The 20875-nt window shown below is 36.5% G+C and overlaps 1 protein-coding gene across 1 annotated transcript in view; it reads left to right on the top strand.

Annotated features, from left to right (window-relative positions):
* The window catches only part of SCN2A (sodium voltage-gated channel alpha subunit 2), a 118172-nt gene extending 102210 nt beyond the window's left edge, over positions 1 to 15962 (top strand). The window contains exons 22-27 of the mRNA XM_027865947.1: positions 2629 to 2910; positions 3580 to 3633; positions 6599 to 6736; positions 7117 to 7221; positions 12307 to 12577; positions 14767 to 15962. Coding sequence (XP_027721748.1) covers positions 2629 to 2910; positions 3580 to 3633; positions 6599 to 6736; positions 7117 to 7221; positions 12307 to 12577; positions 14767 to 15962 — 2046 coding nt within the window. The remainder of the gene's footprint in view (positions 1 to 2628; positions 2911 to 3579; positions 3634 to 6598; positions 6737 to 7116; positions 7222 to 12306; positions 12578 to 14766) is intronic.
* The last annotated feature ends 4913 nt before the right edge of the window (positions 15963 to 20875 follow it).

Raw genomic sequence — 20875 nt, 5'->3', positions numbered from 1 at the left:
ATGGCTAAGTCAGAAGGTGATACTGTAAAGATCAATGAATTTAGAGTCACAAGAGACTCAGGCTCAAATCTCAGCTTTGATTTTAATAAATGGACAAATCACATATCTTCTCTAAGCCCCAGTTTTCTCATCTTTGAAATGGGAATTATAAATACTTTGACTACTTATCTCACAAGGATGTTGTGATGAAAGCACTTTGTAAACCTTAAACTACTACAGAAATATAAGTTCTTTCATTATGTGCCCATATATTAATTATATCCAAAAAACACAGTTATATAATAACAAGGTATTTTTTGAGTTCAAAAGTGGTGAGAACTGTTAAAATTGAGTCACAACATTTTTAGCTCGTAACAAATTTTAAAACAATAGTGAAAGATAGAATAGTTGGCCTTTAAGGTTCCTTCCAGCTTTAAATCTACAATCATAAGATCCTACATCTAAAACTAACATTCTGTTATTTATAACAACTTAACAACTATGTTGTTCTGTAAGATGTATAGCAGAAGTATTATTATTATTCCATTTCACAGAAGAGGAAATTAAGGTCCTGAACAGATAGTTGACTTGCCCACGGCGACCCAACCAATGAATGTCTGAGGCAGGATTCAAACTCAGCTTTCCTTCACTTGATTACCCCTAGTAGCTACTACCTAGTCTGTCTTTTACTTGTTAACTTAATTTTTCAAGACTACAGAAAGAGTTTTTGAAGAAATCAATTTTAATTCTTTTTTAAAAATCACTTGTTTCTTATCTGCCCATTTGCAAGTGGGTTGGTTTCAGCATCAAAGAGGTAATATTTACATGGATTCTTTCACACATTTCTTCCCTAAGTCTATTTCCAAAATGACATTCAATTCAATTCAACAAACAATTCATTCAGTTCAATTCAACAAACAATTCAATAAATATTTGCCCTACTGTGGGCAAGGGCACTGTGTCAGGTGCTAGCAATGCAAAGGTGAACTATACAGATACTCTTCTAAATCTAGTATAATCTAGTGCTAAGTGCTGTTTATACAGAATAAATCATTTAGCAAAATAATTCTCTGGGCCAGCTGGGTGGTGCAGAGGATAGAATGCCAGGCCTGAAGTCAGGAAAACTCATCTCCTTGAGTTCAAATCTGGCCTCAGACATTTACTGGCTGTGTGACGATGAGCAAGTCATTTAACCCTGTTTGTCTTAGTTTCCTCATCTGTAAAATAAGCTGAAGAAGGAAATAGCAAACCATTCCAGTATCTTTGCCAAGAAAACCCCAAATAAGGTCACAGAGAATCAGACACAACTGAAAATGACTGAACAACAACAAAAATAAATATCTAAAGGGAATATTCACTTAACACACCTTGAAAAAACACTAATAGTAGTGACATAGAAGCTTCAATTGAATATACAATGAAGTCAATAGAGGAAACTCTTGAACTTTATTCCTAATGTTTTCCCTAAGGCCAAAAGATTATTAGAGATAGAATACAACTTTCCATCTAGGTTGATTTTCATAGATAATTCTACTTTCCTGTTTTTGTTAACGGTACCACCATTCTTCCAGGCTGTCAGGTGAATAACCTCAGAATTATCCTTACCTCCTCACCCTTCCTTACCTCCCACATAAGATCACTTGCCAAATCTTACCATTTCTACATCACCGCCTTCAGTATCCAAGCCCTTTCTTTCTACACACGTAGCCCACCACCTTAATTCAGACCTTTATCACCTCTCACCTTTACTATTGCAATAGCCTCCTAATTGGTTTTCCTACCTGAAGTTTCTCCCCAGTCCAGTTCTTCCCCTACCTAGCTACCAAAGTGATTTTCCTTACATAGCTAGCTGTGACCCTGGGCAAGTCACTTAACCCTGTTTACCTTAGTTTCCTTATCTGTGGGTCCAGCACTCTTTTCGTTATCATATGTCCAAATATGATTACCCCTAGTAGCAGTGTTGTTATTGTTCAGTCATTTCAGTCATACCCCACTCTTTGTGACTCCTTTTGGGATTTTCTTGGCAAAGATACTAGAGTGGTTTGCCATTTCCTTCTCTAGCTCATTTTACAAATAAGGAAAATAAGGCAAACAGGGTTAAGTGACTTGTCCAGGTTCACACCGCTAGTAAATGTCTGAGGCCAAATTTGAAGTCTTCCTGACTCCCTGATCAGTGTTCTATCCACTGTGCCGTCTGGCAATGTAACTCCTCTTACTATTAGATATGAGATTCAGATAATGAAAATTTTTACAATACATCTGCTGTACTCAGTGTTCTTTTTTAAATATCAGACAAATCTACATACTCTCCACCGTTTTTTGCATTTGAGATTTGTTCCATTCTTCAGTGACTTAAAAAAATGTTTTGACCTTTATTGCTTGTGTTCCCTAACGTACTCAAAGACTAAAGATGTATCTTACAAGTGCTAGTTTCCTACTTATTTGACATTCTCTGAGTGAGATGGTTGTGTAATTTTTTAAACTATTATCTTCAACATTTATTTTTAGCATTTAACTTTTAGCATTCCCTGATAAGAGAAATGTATTCACTATCATTTCACTGCTACCACCCAATTCACAAAAGCTTCTTAAAACACTCAGTAAAAGAAGTCCTTGATAGTGATGTAACTTTTTCTTTCTTTCTACCAGGTGGTTGTGAATGCCCTTTTGGGCGCAATCCCCTCTATCATGAATGTACTTCTGGTTTGTCTAATATTTTGGCTAATATTCAGCATCATGGGAGTAAATCTTTTTGCTGGAAAGTTTTACCATTGTATTAACACCACCACTGGAGAGATGTTTGACATAAGTGTTGTCAACAATTTGAGTGAATGCCAAGCCCTTATAGACAGTAATCAAACTGCCCGATGGAAAAATGTGAAAGTAAACTTTGATAATGTGGGGCTTGGATATCTTTCTTTGTTACAAGTGGTAAGTAACCCTGGCATTTTGTGATCTTTGTGACCTATATAGTGTGATTAACAGTGAGTCAAATAGTTACTATATAAATTTTATATATGATAGGACCCTGGAAAGAAATCCAGAGCCTTCAGGAAATGTTGTGCAATGCAATATTAGATTTTTATTGAGGGAACTGGTTCTCAATTTAGGATGTTTGCTTCAAAATGATGTACCCCACCATATTAAAGGAGACCAATGCTGCCTTGGCTGTTAGCAAGTCACAGCCAATCCAATACCAATTTACCTCCTGCCTTATCTATTATGCTCTTTAATTATATGTTGCTTATGCTCTAATTGTATGTTGGTTATGCATGTGCGTGAACATATACAAAAATGTATATGTTCATGTGCATGCATAACCAATATACCTACAATTATTGCAGAAATTGGCAAAAGTGAAAAGTTAGAGATAATTGCTTATATGATCACATATTTTAGTTGTAGGTCATATTATTGTGATTAAATTAAAGAAGGGAAAGAATACCTGTAAGGGTAAATCTTGATATATTTATTATACTGATAATTGAATGCATATTGATGATCTTAATAAGATCTCACGATAGAATAGCTTAGTTAATTTTTCTAATATAAACATTTTAGAGTGAAATTAAGTAACATATCTTGCTCCCTCCACCCCAGGCTACATTTAAAGGATGGATGGATATCATGTATGCAGCTGTTGATTCACGAAATGTAAGTATATTTGGAGGTATTGTTTAATTTGGCTATTTATATAATGCCACTATATTTCAATTGAATGGCACTGTAGATGGGAGAAAATGGAGGCAAATTTACAGCATAAATTTATTTTGAAAGATAATAATGTATGAAATGCTTTTTGAAATAGTCAAAAACATCTAGGTGGTACAGTGGATAAAATACTGGCTTTGGAGTCAGGAACACCTGAATCTGAATCCTGCCTTAGACATTGACTAGCTGTATGACTCTGGGCAAGTCACTTAACCTTTCTCAAACTCAATTTCCTAATCTATAAAATAGGAATAGTACCCACCTCCTAGGGTTATCTCAAATGAGATAGTATGTATAAATGCTAGCTACTATAATTTTCATAGTAGTAAAATATATTATACTTTTAATTCATATGGTGTTTTTCTTAAGCTTAAAGAATTTTCACATGTATTCTTTCCTGTGTCAGAATTTTCTTTACTTAAAATGTCTGATTAGGATTTCATAAAAAACCATAAAAAATAAAATATTCATTATACTTCATATAAGGCATAATTTTACTACTATTATTTAGTTTAAATATATTCCTACTAATCTAAATATTGCATTTATAACCCTACCATGTAAGTAAAAATAATATAGTATTAACCAAGAAAAGCATCTGAATTTAAAAAATATTTTTATCAAATACCCTCTCTTACCTCATTCTGTTCTCATCTAATGTTACAAAAAAATTATAGTTCCTTTTTTCTGCTTATGAACCTTCTCTCTCTCTCTCTCTCTCTCTCTCTCTCTCTCTCTCAATTGCTACTTCAAAAAAGATGTATCTTGTGTAATGTATTTATCAGCATTTTAAAAGATGAGGAAATTGAGAAGCTAATTCTGTGTGTCTGGCTTTTTTAATTGTATGGAAGTTAATGCGGATAGCTATGGTGATTTGCCACTTGAAGTGCATTTGGATGAAAACGAAGGACATGAGCCAGCCTCATACAGTCACTCTTAAAACTTGTGTGAGGTACCATGAAGCCAACAATCCATCACACTGATGGACTTTTGTCCAACTCGAACTTTTGATTCTTGCTAAGAACCAAACCCTTGAAGCTGGAACCTTGATCATACATAATTCTGCTTTTGACTTGTTTTCAGCTTGGGGTACCACCTATTGTTACTACTGCTCTACCTATCCAATTTTCCTACCATTTTCTTGATCTTGACTCCTTTCCATCATATCCTGATCTATATCTTTTAGGTAGTTAACACCCTGTTTTCCTCTTTCCCTATTGGGCTGTGATCATAGCTACAACAATTTTTAAAAATCACTTTGATTAACTGATTGCTAATCAATCAAATAATTGATTTTTTCACATTCAATTGACTTAAGTTCATTTCTTTTTTTTCATCCAATTTGCATAAGTATTTTGCCCAAGGTCTCATATGTAATAGTGGGGCCAGATTTGAATTTATTTTTCTTGATTCTTCAACCTTTTTATGTAGAAGAATTAATAGTTGGACTCTCCTTTTAGCTAATATGAAGGTCCTTAAAGAAAAGCATCAGTCTCTAGATAATATACTTCTGTAATTCTTCTGTTAGGAAATTTCTTAAAACAAAGTTTTTTTTAATCCCTATACTTTTGGAGTAATTGTTACATTTCCTAAGATCAATTTGAGACAACAAAGCTTTAGAGCAACTACTATATTCATGTGTGTGTGTGTGCGTGTGTGTGTGTGTGTGTGTGTGTGTGATATACACTTTAAACTTCAACCCAATTTCCCTCGCTTCCCTCAGTTGATTAGTGTATGGTGGTGATTGTGATATTTGCTATTTGAATTTGCAAGGACAACTTTCAAAAGACTGTGTTTAATTCTCTTTAAGAATATTTGGATTCACAATCAAGCTTGCTATTCATGTGATTAACAGAAAGAAAATGTTAGTGCTTTCCTTTTGAATTATACTTTTCTTTTTTACATAAACATAAGTACACTTTGATTACTATCACTGGCCTCTCTGACATAACATGTATGCAGCATTAGATAAAACTTGCTTCTCTACTACAGGTCTTACTTCTTTTAAAGATAACATATTTCAAGGCAGCCAGGTGATGCAGTGGATAGAGCACCAGCCCTAAAGTCAGGAGGACCTGAGTCCAAATCTAGCCTCAGTCCAAAGACTTGACACTTACTAGTTGTGTGACCTTGGTTAAGTCACTTAACCCTAATTGCCTTGCAAAAAACAAAGATAAAATAAAAATGAAGGTAGCTATCAGCTTCACCATAATAAGCAAGTCAAAATCATGACTGATCTATAATAGACTTAGTTTTTCTTTCCTAGTTGAATGTGACTAATTAACACAGTTGAGTTAGAACACTATGTTAATGAGATAAGTCAAAGGTGGACCACTTACTTTTAGTATCATAGGTGTGGAAGGGAACTTAGACATCATCACATCCCACCCCCTCATCTTATGGATGAGACAAGAGAACTTGAATGACTCCTCCAGGGTCAGTCACATAGCTGGTAGGATTTGAACCTGACTTTAACCACAGGTTATACCTTAAGCACTACTCAGCTAATCTGCCTGGTTACAACAGGGACCATTTAGGGGAGCACCATTGATCATAAGGGCTTTGCCCTGAGATGGATAAATATAACTAGAAATCCAGCACCCAAGCACATGTCCTTCTGCCATCTCTATATATGAAGGACAGCTTATTTGTTACTACAATACAGCTGTTTTTCTGAAATGGAATTATATGCAGTCACTTAGCCTTTTTCCATGAAATTCTATATTTTCTCAAGTCAGGTTCTGTAAAACTGATTTTAGTAGTCATTACCTAAGATATCAAAATCTGTTTGGTGCTTGGTTCTTTTTTATTTTCAGAAATTTAGACACATCTTAGAAAGTAAGAACTCTATGATGTTGTTTCTGTGAAATCCTTCTTCCTGACAGTCATCATTCTCCATGTCTTATAGGTAGAGTGGCAACCAAAGTATGAAGACAATCTATACATGTATCTTTATTTTGTCATCTTTATAATTTTTGGATCATTCTTCACTCTGAACCTCTTCATTGGTGTCATCATAGATAACTTCAATCAACAGAAAAAGAAGATAAGTATCATGAAGGTCCATCACTGTTTCCCAAATTAACCTAAATGTATAATACTTTCTCCTTTGGGTTGCAAAATAGTGTGACCTAGGGAAATAACAATCAAATTCAAGAAAGAAAATTTTTATAAGTCATGATAAATTCAGACATCAGATCACTTAATGTTGCGTTTTATCATATAATATGCCTGACAACCAGGGCTATATAATTCAGTGTATTGAGTGAAGCTGTGTATATATAAATGCAGGGGTACAAAATAGAAAAGATATCATCTCTAAGAATTTTTGAAAAGAGCCAAGTTCTTCAACATTAATGAGCTTTGCCAGACACTGTAGCTAATGGAGATACATGGTTGTAACCAGTTTTACTTTCACTTCTTTACTTTGGAGGTCAAGATATCTTTATGACAGAAGAACAGAAGAAATACTACAATGCCATGAAAAAACTAGGTTCCAAGAAACCACAAAAACCTATACCTAGACCTGCGGTAAGAATAACAGTTTTCATAGCAGGGTAATAGCTGCGTTACACAACATTTTAGCCATCAGAAAGCTGTAGATATCATTATTTCTAATAGTCTGCACACTTTTACTCTTTTGTGTCAGAAGGAAGCTAGACTAATCAACAAGCATTTCTGGAGTGACTACTATGTACCTGCAGCATTATTTATTGAAGGTATGCTAGGCTTGGTGTCTGCCCTCAAAATTCTCACCTCTGAGGAAAAACAACTTTATCCACATGTAAAAGAACTAGATGTTGCACCGTGAAGCTTTAGGGGAAGTAGGAGGATCTAAAATATACAGAAATGTTGTGTTCAGTCCAACAAATTTGTACCAGTAAAATTACTTCCTCTTCTGGCTGCTGCCAGGATGGCTTGTCTAGTTGCCCGATCTGATTGTTGATTCATAGAGACACCTCTAGGCTCTTGCCTCATCCATAAAGGATCAGGTCTGGCTGCCAAGTGCTGAAGCCCCATGGGCTTTCTGGGAATACCTTCCATGAGTGCACATTGGGTAAGGGGCAGAAACTTAATTTAATTTAAACTTAATTGTCCTGCCTACCTGGCAAAGGTGATGTCTCCACTATTATGCCCTTTGTGTTCTGCTGTCTTCACACTCTTTCAACATCCAAGAATATGCCAATTACAAAAGGAGTTCTAGTGGCCCCCTGAGATCCCTGAGAGAATGAAGCAATTGGAGATAATGAGATTAGATGTAGTCATGTTAAATGCTATGGTGCATATCCTTCAGGAGTTTAGAAAAGTAGAGATCCTATAATTTTAAGTCTGGACAGGGGGGATTTGAATTGACTCTAGAAAGGTGAGTAAGGTTTATATAAGTGAAGAGGGCAGGAGAAAGTATTACATATTGGGGTAAAAATATAAACTAACATGTTATGGCTGGAAAGGCAATGACAAGGGCCTGGCTAGAATGAAGGATTTGTAATGGAGAGTAGTAGGCTGTAAGGTGGGCCTGGATTTTAATATAAGCATGGGAATTTCAACTTGGTGTGATAGGTATTAGAGAGCTACTATAGATTTTTTTGAGTAGGATCTTGAAACAGGTCTTTTTGAAAGATGAATCTGGCAGAAGATGTAAGGATTAATTTCTAAGGCAAGACCAGTTACAAAGCTATTCAGCAATCACAATCCTAGAGTAGGGTTCCAATAGAACAGAAGAATTACACATAAAGAGGAAAAAAACCTGCCCTGATTGACTAGATATCGAAAAAGAAGCAGAATTTATTAAAAATGACTTTGAGGTGACTAAAATGGTCATCTGACAGAAATAGGAAAGAAAAGCTTATTTGGGAAAGAAAATTATACACTAAATTTTGGACACCTTTAATTTCCAATCATGGCACAACATCCAGATTTCTGTGTACAGGAGAAAGTTGGGGGGAAAAAGGACTGGAGTTAAGGGAATGATAATTACTCAGTATGTAGCTTTAAGAATTATTAGCATAAAGAAATTAAAGTTAAATGAATGAGAACTTACTAGGACTCCAGGTCCTAAATTATTTTAGTATCCCTGCACCTAACACTGTGCCTTATACAAATTATATAATTAATGTTTATTGAATTGACATGAAGTGAATTGATTTGAACTGTCAAATGCCATGGAGAAGTAAAGAATGATGAGGAATGAGAAAAGATGCTGTATTCCTATAGAAAGAAATCATTGGTCACTTTTGAGCAGTTTCAGCAGAGGTGAGGCCACAGAACAAATTAGAAGGGGTTGAGGACTATGATACTGAGTGGTTAGGAAATGGAAGCAATCAATTAGTTAAATGACAGGCATTTATTCAGCCACTATACTGTGTGAAGTGGAGGAAGGTAGGATATAAGTAGAAAGTGAGATACTCCCTGCTCCCATGAAGCTTATATTATGATAGCAGGATTCAGCAGTTTCACAGGTAAGTACTTGTAGGATATCCAGAAAGAAATATACAATAATGTTTTAAAAGTAAGTCAAAGACAAGTCAACAAGCATTTGTTTACTTTATGCTAAGCATTGTGCTAAACACCAAAAATATACATTTGCTTTTTTTTTGCCAAAAGCAAAAGGCAGTCCCTGGCTTCAAAGAGCTTACATTCCAGTAAGAAAAGACAACATATAAAAGTGAAAAATCTATGTACATGGCAGGTAGGGAGAGTAGCAGTGTCCAGAAAGTCAGAAATAGAGACAGAAGAGGAATGAAGGATGGTTGGCCTGGATTCCTCCTCAAAATGGTGGTTCTGGGAGGAACTCATCAGTGAGAGAAATCAGCCACAGGGACAGTGGGACTGAACCTAGCAAGGAGGCAACTCAGTAAAGGCCTTTTGAATAAAATGGCACTTTAGCAGAACTGTGCTGAGATTTAGGGCTAACAAGAGTCAATGGTTAGGAGGGAGTGCATTTAACCAAAGGGAACAGCCTAAGGAAGGCACGGAATAGATGTCATGTGTGGGAAATGTAAGTAGGACAATCTGGCTGAAGTGGAGAGTCTGTGTGAATGAGAGTCATGAGTAATGTGAAATCAGCCTGCAAATAAGAGCTGGAGCTATAGTGTGAAGAAGGGCTTTAAATGTCAAAGGGATTTATGTTTTATCTCAAGGGCAGTGGGGAGCCAGTGAATCTTCCTGAGCAGGGGAGTGACCTGGTCAGACCTGTGCTTTAGGAATATCAATTTGGTAGCTATGTGGAAGACAGAGCAAAGACTGAATGCAGGGAAACCAATTGTGAAGATATTGCAGTAGTCCAAGTGAAAGGTGTTAAGGACCTAGATTAGAATAGTAGTGATATGAGTAGAGAGAAGGGGATAGGCAGAGAGTTGTTGAGGAGATCAAACTGGTAAGACTTGACAACTAATTAGTGTGGACTGTGAGAGACAGTGAAGAATACAGGTGATTCGAAATTATGAACCCGGATGATTGGAAAAAATGTGATATCCTTGACAAAAATTGGGAAATTAGGAGAGATGGAGTTATGGGAAAACTTACGAGTTAGTTCTGGTTTAATTCTGTTTAGTTGCAGATGCCTGTGGGGCAATCTGGATAGAGTTGTCACGCTGTCGATTGGAGATACAGAACCTGGGGGTTGAGAGAGAGATAGAAATGAGGGTTATGTGCATAGCTCAGGATATTATATGTATAATCTAATGCCTGGAAGCTGATGAGATGATATCATCAGATACTCACCAGATAGAGAGTATATAGAGAGAGGAGAGGGCACAGGGCAGGTGGGTCATGGATGATGAACTTGCAAAGGAAACAGAGAAGAAACAGCTCCGTGGAGAGGAAGAATGCCATCACAGAGCCTTTTCACAAAAATCCAGGGAGGTAAGAGTTTTCAGTAGGAAAGCCTATAAACCACCCAAAAGGAAACTTTTGACCATGAAAAGGAAATGTAACTAGAAGGGGCCATAGGGAAAAGTACCTGGTTTCTCTTGTTTGTTTTTCTTTTTGAGATAGAGGAGAGAATATTCAGGCCTAAGGGCATGAACCAATGGAGAAGTAGAGAGAGAGGAGATAAGTATAGAGCAGAGCTCTTCAGCACCTGAAAAAGGTATGATCCAGAATGCCTCTTCAGGGGTCAAATTTAGAAAAAGGAACCCCTCTTCCTCTGAACCCAAAGCAAAAGAAAAGAAATGGGTGTGGGAGGTGGGGGAGTGACGTATTTATCCCCAAGTAAAGAGCCCAAAGGAAGGAACTCACCCAAGTAGACATTGTTCTTCATCAAGACATGAAGTCATTCGCAGAGAGTGAGAGTAATTTGTAATTGCCCTGGGGTAAACAAGACGCTGGGAGATGATTGCACCTGTATAACCTCTATCAGATTGCTTACTGTCTTGGGGAAGAGGCAGGGGAGGGAGGGAAGGAGAAAAACTTGGAATTCAACATCTTCTTTTAAAAAATGAGTGCTTAAAAACCACCTTTACATGTAAGTAGAAAAAATAAAATTCCATTTAGAAATTTAAAAGAAAAAAGAGAGAGAATGAGAAAGAATTGTCAAGGGCAATGTGGAAATGAGAGACCAGCAATCTATAGTGGGCCAAGTCTGTATGCCCTTTAATTTCCTCTAGCATTAGCTATTGCTAGGCAGTTTTGTTGGAGAAAGAGATCGATGATGCTACGTTGGTGATTGGAGTAGAGCAGGTTTAATTAAAATGACAAGAAGGTAAAGAAATCCATGCTGCTGCTGAAGAGGCCAGGTGTCTTCAGTTAAGGCAGGAATGTAGGGAGGATTCCTTTTCTATTTTCCATCATTCATCCTGGAAGAAAAGGTTAGGTCTCTGTTTTTCAGAACTTTTTTATATACATCATCAATTTATTTATGTAGGTCACTTTACTTTCATTCATTTATGAGTGGAAAGAACTAAAAAAAAAAAAAAGGCAATAAATGAGACCACCTAGGGCAACACAAATCTACCCTTCATCATTCTTGGCTGACACTCCCCACTCTACTGGTATTTTAGATAATAAAGCTCTGCTTTAATACTAATTATTTATTGAGTGCCTCCTCTGTTTGGTGCATTAGAGGTGGCATGGTAGAGAGGCCAAAACCAGAGTTAGAGGACCTTGGTTCAAAATCTGACTTCTGATTCTTACTACTTACATGACCACAGACAAGTCACTTAACCTCATTAGGCCTGAGCTTCCCCGTCTGTAAAATGAAAGAGTTGGATTAGATAGTCTTAGACTGTAATTCATGTAATCAATCAACAAGCATTTGTTGAGTACCTTCCATGGTTCAGTAACTATGCTGGGCACTGTGGTTGGAATAACTACTGAGATAGTCTCTGATCTCATGCGTTTATGTTCTTATTAGGAGAGGTTCACTGAATACTAAAATGAGATCCTTAATGTATATACTAAGAGCATTTAATCTTACATAAAAGTCATCTACATGAAATAAACAAATGTTTGAAAAAGATATGAATATACTGACACACAAAAGATATAAACACATTGATACCTATTTGGTCTGATTTTTAATGTTTTTTTTCTTTTTTTCATAATAAATTCTGCTAAAATAAATGTAATAAGAAAATTCCTATTTGTTTCTAAAAGAAGTCTTTTCTTTTGTTTCAGAATAAATTCCAGGGAATGGTCTTTGACTTTGTAACCAGACAAGTCTTTGATATCAGCATCATGATTCTCATCTGCCTCAACATGGTCACCATGATGGTGGAGACTGATGACCAGAGTCAAGAAATGACTAATATTCTGTATTGGATTAACCTGGTGTTCATTGTCCTCTTCACTGGAGAATGTGTGCTGAAGCTGATCTCTCTTCGCTACTATTATTTCACTATAGGATGGAACATTTTTGATTTTGTGGTGGTAATTCTCTCCATTGTTGGTAAGGACAGGTTATTTTTCCTAAAATAAGAAAGTTGAGGGCAGCTAGGTGGCTCAGTGGATAAAGCACTGGCCTTGAAGTCAGGAGGACCTGAGTTCAAATCCAGCCTCAGACCAAACACCTGACACTTACTAGCTGTGTGACCCTGGGCAAGTCACTTAACCCCAATTGCCTAGAAAACAAACAAAAAAAAACTAAAATAAGAAGTTAGTAAAAAGTCAAAACTTGTTTTTGAAAACTTTGACATAGCTTTGCATTCATCTTTTTCACTCATCCAGACCTTTCAAACAAAAGTCTAATAATCCATTCTTCAGCTTGTCATCTTTGTGGTTGCATGCTATGCCTGAAATGAAGTGTAAAGAAAGCATTTGTTTTCATCAGGATTCATTTATCATCTTTGTTCATGCCAGAAGCTGATAAATGTAGCTTTGGCATAGTACTCTAACATGTAGTACAAAACAATGCAGTATTTGGAAATGATCTGGTAGATACAGGTATTGTTTTGAACAAAGAACTGACACAAAGATGCATTACTCAGAATCAGAGAATCCAGAAAAATATGATGTTCTTTGGGTAGCTAGAATAGTGGAACAGTTAGAGGCTTCTCTCTTTCTCATTCTCCTCCCACCCCACCACCCCCCACTTTTGGTCCAGCCATTTTTTGTTTTTGTAAAATACTGTGGGTGTTTTTAAAAGTAATTTCTACTTAACATTTTCAATTTCAGAACTAGACTCTGTCTTCAAAAACACAGAGCAAATTTTTCATTCCATTTCACTCAGATTCACCATTCCTTGACTCAAAAGAAATATAAATGCATCAAAAACAAAAATTGATGCTCTTGTGTTTCCTGAACAGTTTATCATTATTGAGTATTCATTCATTCATTCATGTCAGTATTCATTCGTTTTTAGTAACAAAATTTGCTGAAGGTCATTTATGTTACTAGTCTTCAGTAATCCTTTACCTATCTAGAGAGTAGCTAGTCCTTCTCACAGGGCTCCATCTTGTACTCTGAACCTTAAAGTCTGAAGTCAATCCACCTCCACACTCTGCTTCAATGAAGGATTTGTGCTCCAGCAAAAAACAGGGGCTCGTCTAGAAACCAGCCATGTAAGACAGTACCGAAGAAGAGAGTGATAATTTAGCTGAGGAAATAGAACGTATAAGTAGATAGATAATTACCATTGAAATAGAATTTAATTTCACTGGTGACAAACATTTTTTAAAAAATTTATAAAATAAGTGTTTCTTTTTCTCCCACAAACAAAGGAACATAACATGTGTAGATATGCACATGCATTTGTAGGCAGAGAGGCAGCGTAATATGGTAGATAGAAAGCTGGCCTAAAAGCCAAGAAGAACTAGGGTCAACTACTACCTCTGAAAAATACTAACTGTGCATGATCCTGACCAAGTCACTTAACTTCTCAGGGCTTTTGACAATTTTTTAAGACTGTAAGTTGTAGGGAAAGAATTGATTTGCTTTAATAAAGGAAATGTCCTTACCTGAGAGTATCTTATTTCTATGAAATCACAGATCTAGTCCCTATGTTTAGATGGCATAATTGATACTATATATGTATATATACATATATGTATATATGTATGTGTATACATGTATATACATATATACATACATTCTGCATGTATATTTTTTGTATGTATTGTGTGTATACAGACATATGAATTACTTATAAGGATATATACATATACATGCCCATATGTGTCTTTATGCCTAAATATATTTGTGTCTATATAATATTTATATATAGATTCATATATACATATTACAGAGAGAGAGAGACTTCTATAAATGATAATACATTTTTTGTTTTTGAACATGGGTGCCATTATTAGATTTCTGAAGGAGAAATTTCCTATATTGCTATCATTCTCAGGCCTTTCATTGGCTTTCACACCTCTTTGTTGCATCTTATTTCTCTTGAAATTGAAAATATCTCCACTGATAACTTAAGTCAAAGTGTTGTTGGGATCCTTCTAAGAACTATAAGCTGAATTTCTTGACCTGAATTTTTCTGAATTAAAATAATAATAATAATTTAAGGTCATTTGTGTATTAAAAATCAGAATATTGTCAAACTAGCCCTTGTCATTGGAATGTGTAATTTATCATAGTTTCCTGCTGAATATGTTTTATCCTTTTTTGTGTGTGTGTTTGTTCTCATAGGCATGTTTCTAGCAGAGCTAATAGAAAAATATTTCGTGTCCCCCACCCTGTTTCGAGTGATCCGTCTTGCCAGAATTGGACGAATCCTTCGTCTCATCAAAGGGGCAAAGGGGATTCGCACACTGCTCTTTGCTTTGATGATGTCCCTCCCTGCTCTGTTTAACATTGGACTCCTGCTCTTCCTGGTCATGTTCATCTATGCTATCTTTGGAATGTCCAACTTTGCCTATGTCAAGAGGGAAGTTGGAATCGATGACATGTTCAACTTTGAGACCTTTGGCAACAGCATGATCTGCCTCTTCCAAATTACCACATCTGCTGGTTGGGATGGTTTGCTTGCACCCATTCTTAACAGTGGACCACCAGACTGTGACCCTGAAAAAGATCACCCTGGAAGCTCAGTCAAAGGAGATTGCGGCAACCCATCTGTTGGGATTTTCTTTTTTGTCAGTTACATCATCATCTCATTCCTGGTGGTTGTAAACATGTACATCGCTGTTATCCTGGAGAACTTCAGTGTTGCTACTGAAGAGAGTGCAGAGCCACTAAGTGAGGATGACTTTGAGATGTTCTATGAGGTTTGGGAGAAGTTTGATCCTGACGCCACTCAGTTCATAGAATTCTGTAAACTCTCTGATTTTGCGGCTGCACTGGATCCACCTCTTCTTATAGCAAAACCAAACAAAGTCCAGCTCATAGCCATGGATCTGCCCATGGTAAGTGGGGACCGAATTCACTGCCTTGACATCTTATTTGCTTTCACAAAGCGTGTTTTGGGTGAGAGTGGAGAAATGGATGCTCTCAGAATACAGATGGAAGAGCGGTTCATGGCATCTAATCCTTCCAAAGTCTCCTATGAGCCAATCACCACAACTCTGAAACGCAAACAAGAGGAAGTGTCTGCAGTCATCATCCAACGGGCTTATCGACGTCATCTCTTGAGGCAAAAAGTTAAAAAAGTTTCATGTATATATAAAAAAGACAAAAGTAAGGAAGGCAATGGACTCCCTATCAAAGAAGATATGATTATTGATAAACTGAATGAGAATTCAACACCAGAGAAAACTGATGTGACCCCTTCCACCACCTCTCCACCTTCATATGATAGTGTAACAAAACCTGAAAAAGAAAAATATGAAAAAGACAAAACAGAAAAGGAAGACAAAGGGAAAGATGTCAGGGAAGGCAAAAAGTAATTTTAAAAAAGAAAGAAAGAGAAAGAAAGAAAGAAAAGGAAAAAAGAAAAGAAAGAAAATAAAACAAAGAATATTCCCCTTTGTGACCATTTGTTTACAGCCTGTGAAGGTGACGTATTTGTGTCAACAGGACTCCTTCAAGGAGGTTTATGCCAAACTGACTGTTTTTACAAATACATCCTTAAAGGTCAGTGCCTCTCACACGACAGTGACCCCTCGTTAATCTGCTGTGACTCTGGAAACCAGAGTAACAAGCTTGACAAGGGGTTTCTGTTCTCACTACCAGCTGACACTGCTGAAGAGAAGAGACAAGAATGGCTATGCAGACTGTAGGGACGAGTCAAAGGAGTGAAAAGTGAAAAGTTTATGTATGTTTAACACATGACACTTGACTACGGTAATTGTATCCACTGCTTATGTTTCAACTGCCACATCTGCCATATTTTTACAAAATCTGTGTTGGTGAATTTATCTTTTTTTTAATTCACAGGTTGTTTACTATTATATGTGACTATTTTTGTAAATGGGTTTTGTGTTGGGGGGATAATGGGTTCAAGGGAGGGCAGACTACAATTCTCTATTGTACAGACAGAAGTGATTTGCATGAAGGCATGTCGCACTGCTAACTCATGCACGAGAAAACATTACATCACAAAAAGAAACAGCTTAACTACTTCATGTTTCAGGATGTTTCTAAATTTTGAGGTGCTTAAATAGCGATTTATGTTTAAGGTGTCTCATCCAGACAAATCTTAATGTGCCTGTAAAAGTCCTGTAGAATCCACAAGAATTAAAGAGTTGTTTTATTTTTACACAATCCATTATATGTGTGTATATATTTATATTTAGATATAAATATATATTAAAGTTGGTTCAGATTGTCACTCAGAGTCCCGGCAGCACGAATTTATGTTCTCAGTAAGTGTCCTTTGGCATAAAACAAAAATACCCTAGTAGTCTTTCTGAGGAAACTAAATTGACCCCCAGACATCAACATACACATACATACACAAAGCCCTTTATAAAGTTAATTCTGCTTTCTCCTGCAGTATTGTTTAGCCATCTTCTGCTCTGGGCAAGGTTGACACAGTATGTGTCCAAAAATTAACAAGCGAACAAACAAAAGTCTACTATGTAAATAATAATTTTACCTAGTGGTGCATGTTTGAGCAAAGAAATTAAAAAAATAAAATAAAATAATGACCTGAGCACAGTATTTATTGCATCAAATATGTACCACAGTAAGTGTAGTTTGCAAGCTTTCAACAGGTATTATGATGTAATTGGTACCATTATTAATAGTTCGGGAGCTATCACTGATGCATGTTTTATCTTGCCTATGCTGCTGTATCTTACTCCTTCCACTGTTCAGAAGTCTAATATGGGAAGCCATATGTCAGTGGTAAAGTGAAACCAATCGTTCAACCGAGACCTCATTCCTCCATGTCATTAAGCAATAGGTTGCAGCAATCTTAAGAGCTTTTTGCTTTGCATTCTTAAATTTTAAGTGAATTCTGTGCGGTATATAGAAAGACTGTGCAGACATGTCGCCAGCTGCTTAAATCTGTTAAAAAAATATATATGGTTAGAGTTTTCTAATAAAATATAAATACTGTAAAAAGTTCATTTTATTTTATTTTTCAGCATTTTGTACATAAAATAAGAAATTACAACTATCTTCTGCTTCATGTCACGGTCACTTTTGTTACTTTCTGTTCATAGCACTTTTTAAATTGAAGCACTTCACAAAAGAAGAAATAAAGACAAGGATGAGTCATCAATTTCTGCTTTTTTTTTTTTACTAGTACTGTATATTTGCACACATTTTAATGTGAAATAAATCTCAAAATGAGGACAAAATTCACTTGCTTCCAAATAGTAATATTGTGTCGTGGAAAGGGGGGTGGGTGGGGAAGATGAACTGTGATTTCTAGCACTGCCTAATTCACAAGTTTGAGTCCATTGTCTTTAGGTCATGAAACCATTTCTCTTTTTTCCAAGAGTTTGTTTCCACAGACTACTCTTAATCTTGTTGATTCATGCTGCACTAGACCTGTTCTAGAGATAAGATGGGATCCACATCCTGTTTCCACAAGGTTGTATATTCAGTCATATCAGGACGTTTTGTGTTTCCTAACCAAGCAAAAAGTTCAATGTAGATTACTTTTTATTAAAGCTATAGACTTGTAGTGTGTTGGTGAACTGCATGTAGGAAAATGCTATTACCATAAAGAACGGTAAATCACATTACAATCAAGCCAAAAGAATAAAGATTTTTTTAATTGCATTTGATTTTTTTCTGTCTTTGTTTCTATCTTTGAAAATACAACTTAAGGGTAGATTTCTATAATGTAAAAAAAAAGTGGTCTCAGAAAAAAAATAAATGTAAAGAAAACTAAAATTAAAGATAACAATTCATTCATCTTTTAAATTTTTCATGGAATGGAAATGAATTTGATTACTTAATTTAAGATGGCTGTACTGAATATCAAATTTTAGTATTTGACTGAATACTTGGAAGTGGTGTCGGGCAGAGTGGTGGAAAGTTATATAAATTAATAAAAATTTTACTAACATTTTAAGTTGTGTCTGAATTATTCCACCCTCTTTCCCCTTTCCTCTCTTCTGGTTTACTCCTTTCCCTATATTTTTGCTCTACTTCAATTTTCCTTTACACTTCATATCCCATCCTTAGAATCTCACAAAATTTTCTTATCTGTTTTCATTTTTTTTTCTCCCCTGGTCACCAAAGAATTTCTTTATGACTATGTACAGGCAAGAAAACCAGCATAGGATAGTGGATAGGGTCCTGGACTTGGAGCTAGGAAGACTTGGGTATCTATCTTGCCTCTGAATTTTACTAGCTTTCTGACCAAGCTGTGACGTCCTTCTGGCCTTTGTCTCCACCCACACACCTGGAAACATTTATACTGATGTTCCCTCAAACACTCTGGCTTCCCAATTCCTCAGTAATTTTAATCTTCAAGACTCTACTTCATTTTCATGTAGTTATTTGTACCCTTGATCTTCCACTTTAATGATCAAAAATTCTGAAATTTTCTCTCTGACAATAGCTTCTTATCATTTCATCTTCTATGGCTCATTCCTCTGAAGCCTAATCATCTTCACTGCTAGTTCTTACACCTTTCAGTGCTCTTCCTACTCTGGTTTTACTTTTCTTCCTTCAAAATCTTGACTAGTTAACGAGTTTAACTTTATACTCTCAAATCCCTTACACCCTGATGCTACCTTGTTTATGCCTTGGCAAATCCCAACTCTCACTATTCCTCTCCTCTACTCTTATTCATAGAGAAGCAAGATGACTTAGTGAATAGAGTGCCCCACCTGGAGCCAGGAAGACTCATCTTCCTGAGTTCAAGTTTGACCTCAGATAATTACTGGCTTTGTGACCCTGGTCAAGTCACTTAACCTTGCCTGCCTTGGTTTCCTCATCTGTAAAGTCATTCCAGTATCTTTGCCACGAAAATCCGAATGGGGTCACAAAGAGTCAGAAACAACTGAAATGAATGGACAACTCTTACTCATAAGATAATAAACTATATTGTAAGAAGTCACATAATTGTGCTGACCGGGTCAACTACACATTTATATAATAATACAAGCCCTAACACTGATAATCAGTCAATAAACATTTATCAAGCACCTACCATATGCCAATCACAGTGTTAAGAACTGAGCATAAAAAGAGGCAAAAAAGACAGTTCCTGCCCTCAAGGAGCCTGAAGTCTAATGGGGAAGACAATATGTAAAAAAATATATACAAAGAAAGCTATTTGCTGGCTAAACTGGGGGAAGACACTGAAATTAAGAGGGGTTGAGGAAGACTTCCAGTAGGAGGTGGGATTTTGGTTTGGACTTAAAGGAAGCCAGGGAGGTCATTAGTCAGAGTTAAGGAGGGGGAACATTCCAGGCATGGGGGTCAGCCAGAGAGAATGCTCATCATCAAGAGATGGAGTGTCTAATTTATGAACCACCAGGAAGCAAGTGTCACTGGATCAAAGAATAAGTGTTGGGGAGTATGGTATAAGAAGACTAAAAAAGGTGGCAAAAGTTATGAAGGGCTTTGAATGCCAAACAGAGCATTTTGTGTTTGCTCCTAGAGGCACTAGGAAGCCACTGGAGTTAAGGAGGTGGGGTGACATAATTAGATCTGTGATTTATGAAAATAACTTTAGTGGCAGAATGGAAGATTGATTAGAGTGGGGAGAGACTTGAGACAGGCAGACCTACCAGCAGGCTATTACCATAATGGAGGCATGAGGAAATGAGGACCTACATTAGAATAGTGGAAGTGTTAGAGGAGAGAAGGGGTGTATTCAAGAGATGTTGCAAAGGTAAAATTGACAGGGATTGATATGGAGGGTGAGAGACAGGGAAATTAGGAGGGAGGAGGGTTTAGGGGGAAAGATAATGAATTCCATTTTGTACATATTGAGTTTAAGATGTCATTGGACATCCAGTTCAAGATGTTTGAAAGGAAGTTGGAGATGCAAGATTGGGAATCCTCAGAGAGATAGGGGCAGGAAAGATAGATTTGAGAATCATCAGTATAGTAATCAGTATGGTAATTAGGTCTATGGGAGCTGATGAGATCATCAATAATATATAGGGAGAAGAAGGCCCAGAACAGAACCTTGAGGGACATCTATGGTTAGACAGTGTGATATGGAGAAGAATCCAGCAAAGGAGACATGAGTGGGCAGATCAACAGTGTCAAAGGCTGCAGAGATGTAAAAGAGAATGATTATTGAGAAAAGACCATTGGACTTGGCAACTAAGAGATCATTGGTAACTTCGGAGTAGAAACTTTGCCACTAGTCAATCCCTTTATTTTCCCCTAATTGATTCTCTCTCTCTCTCTCTCTCTCTCTCTCTCTCTCTCTCTCTCTCTC

This window comes from Vombatus ursinus, unplaced genomic scaffold, assembly GCF_900497805.2.
Source record: "Vombatus ursinus unplaced genomic scaffold, bare-nosed wombat genome assembly UNPS02014779.1, whole genome shotgun sequence".
NCBI classification, from domain to species: Eukaryota; Metazoa; Chordata; class Mammalia; order Diprotodontia; family Vombatidae; genus Vombatus; species Vombatus ursinus.
This window is presented reverse-complemented; position numbering and strand designations above follow the sequence as displayed.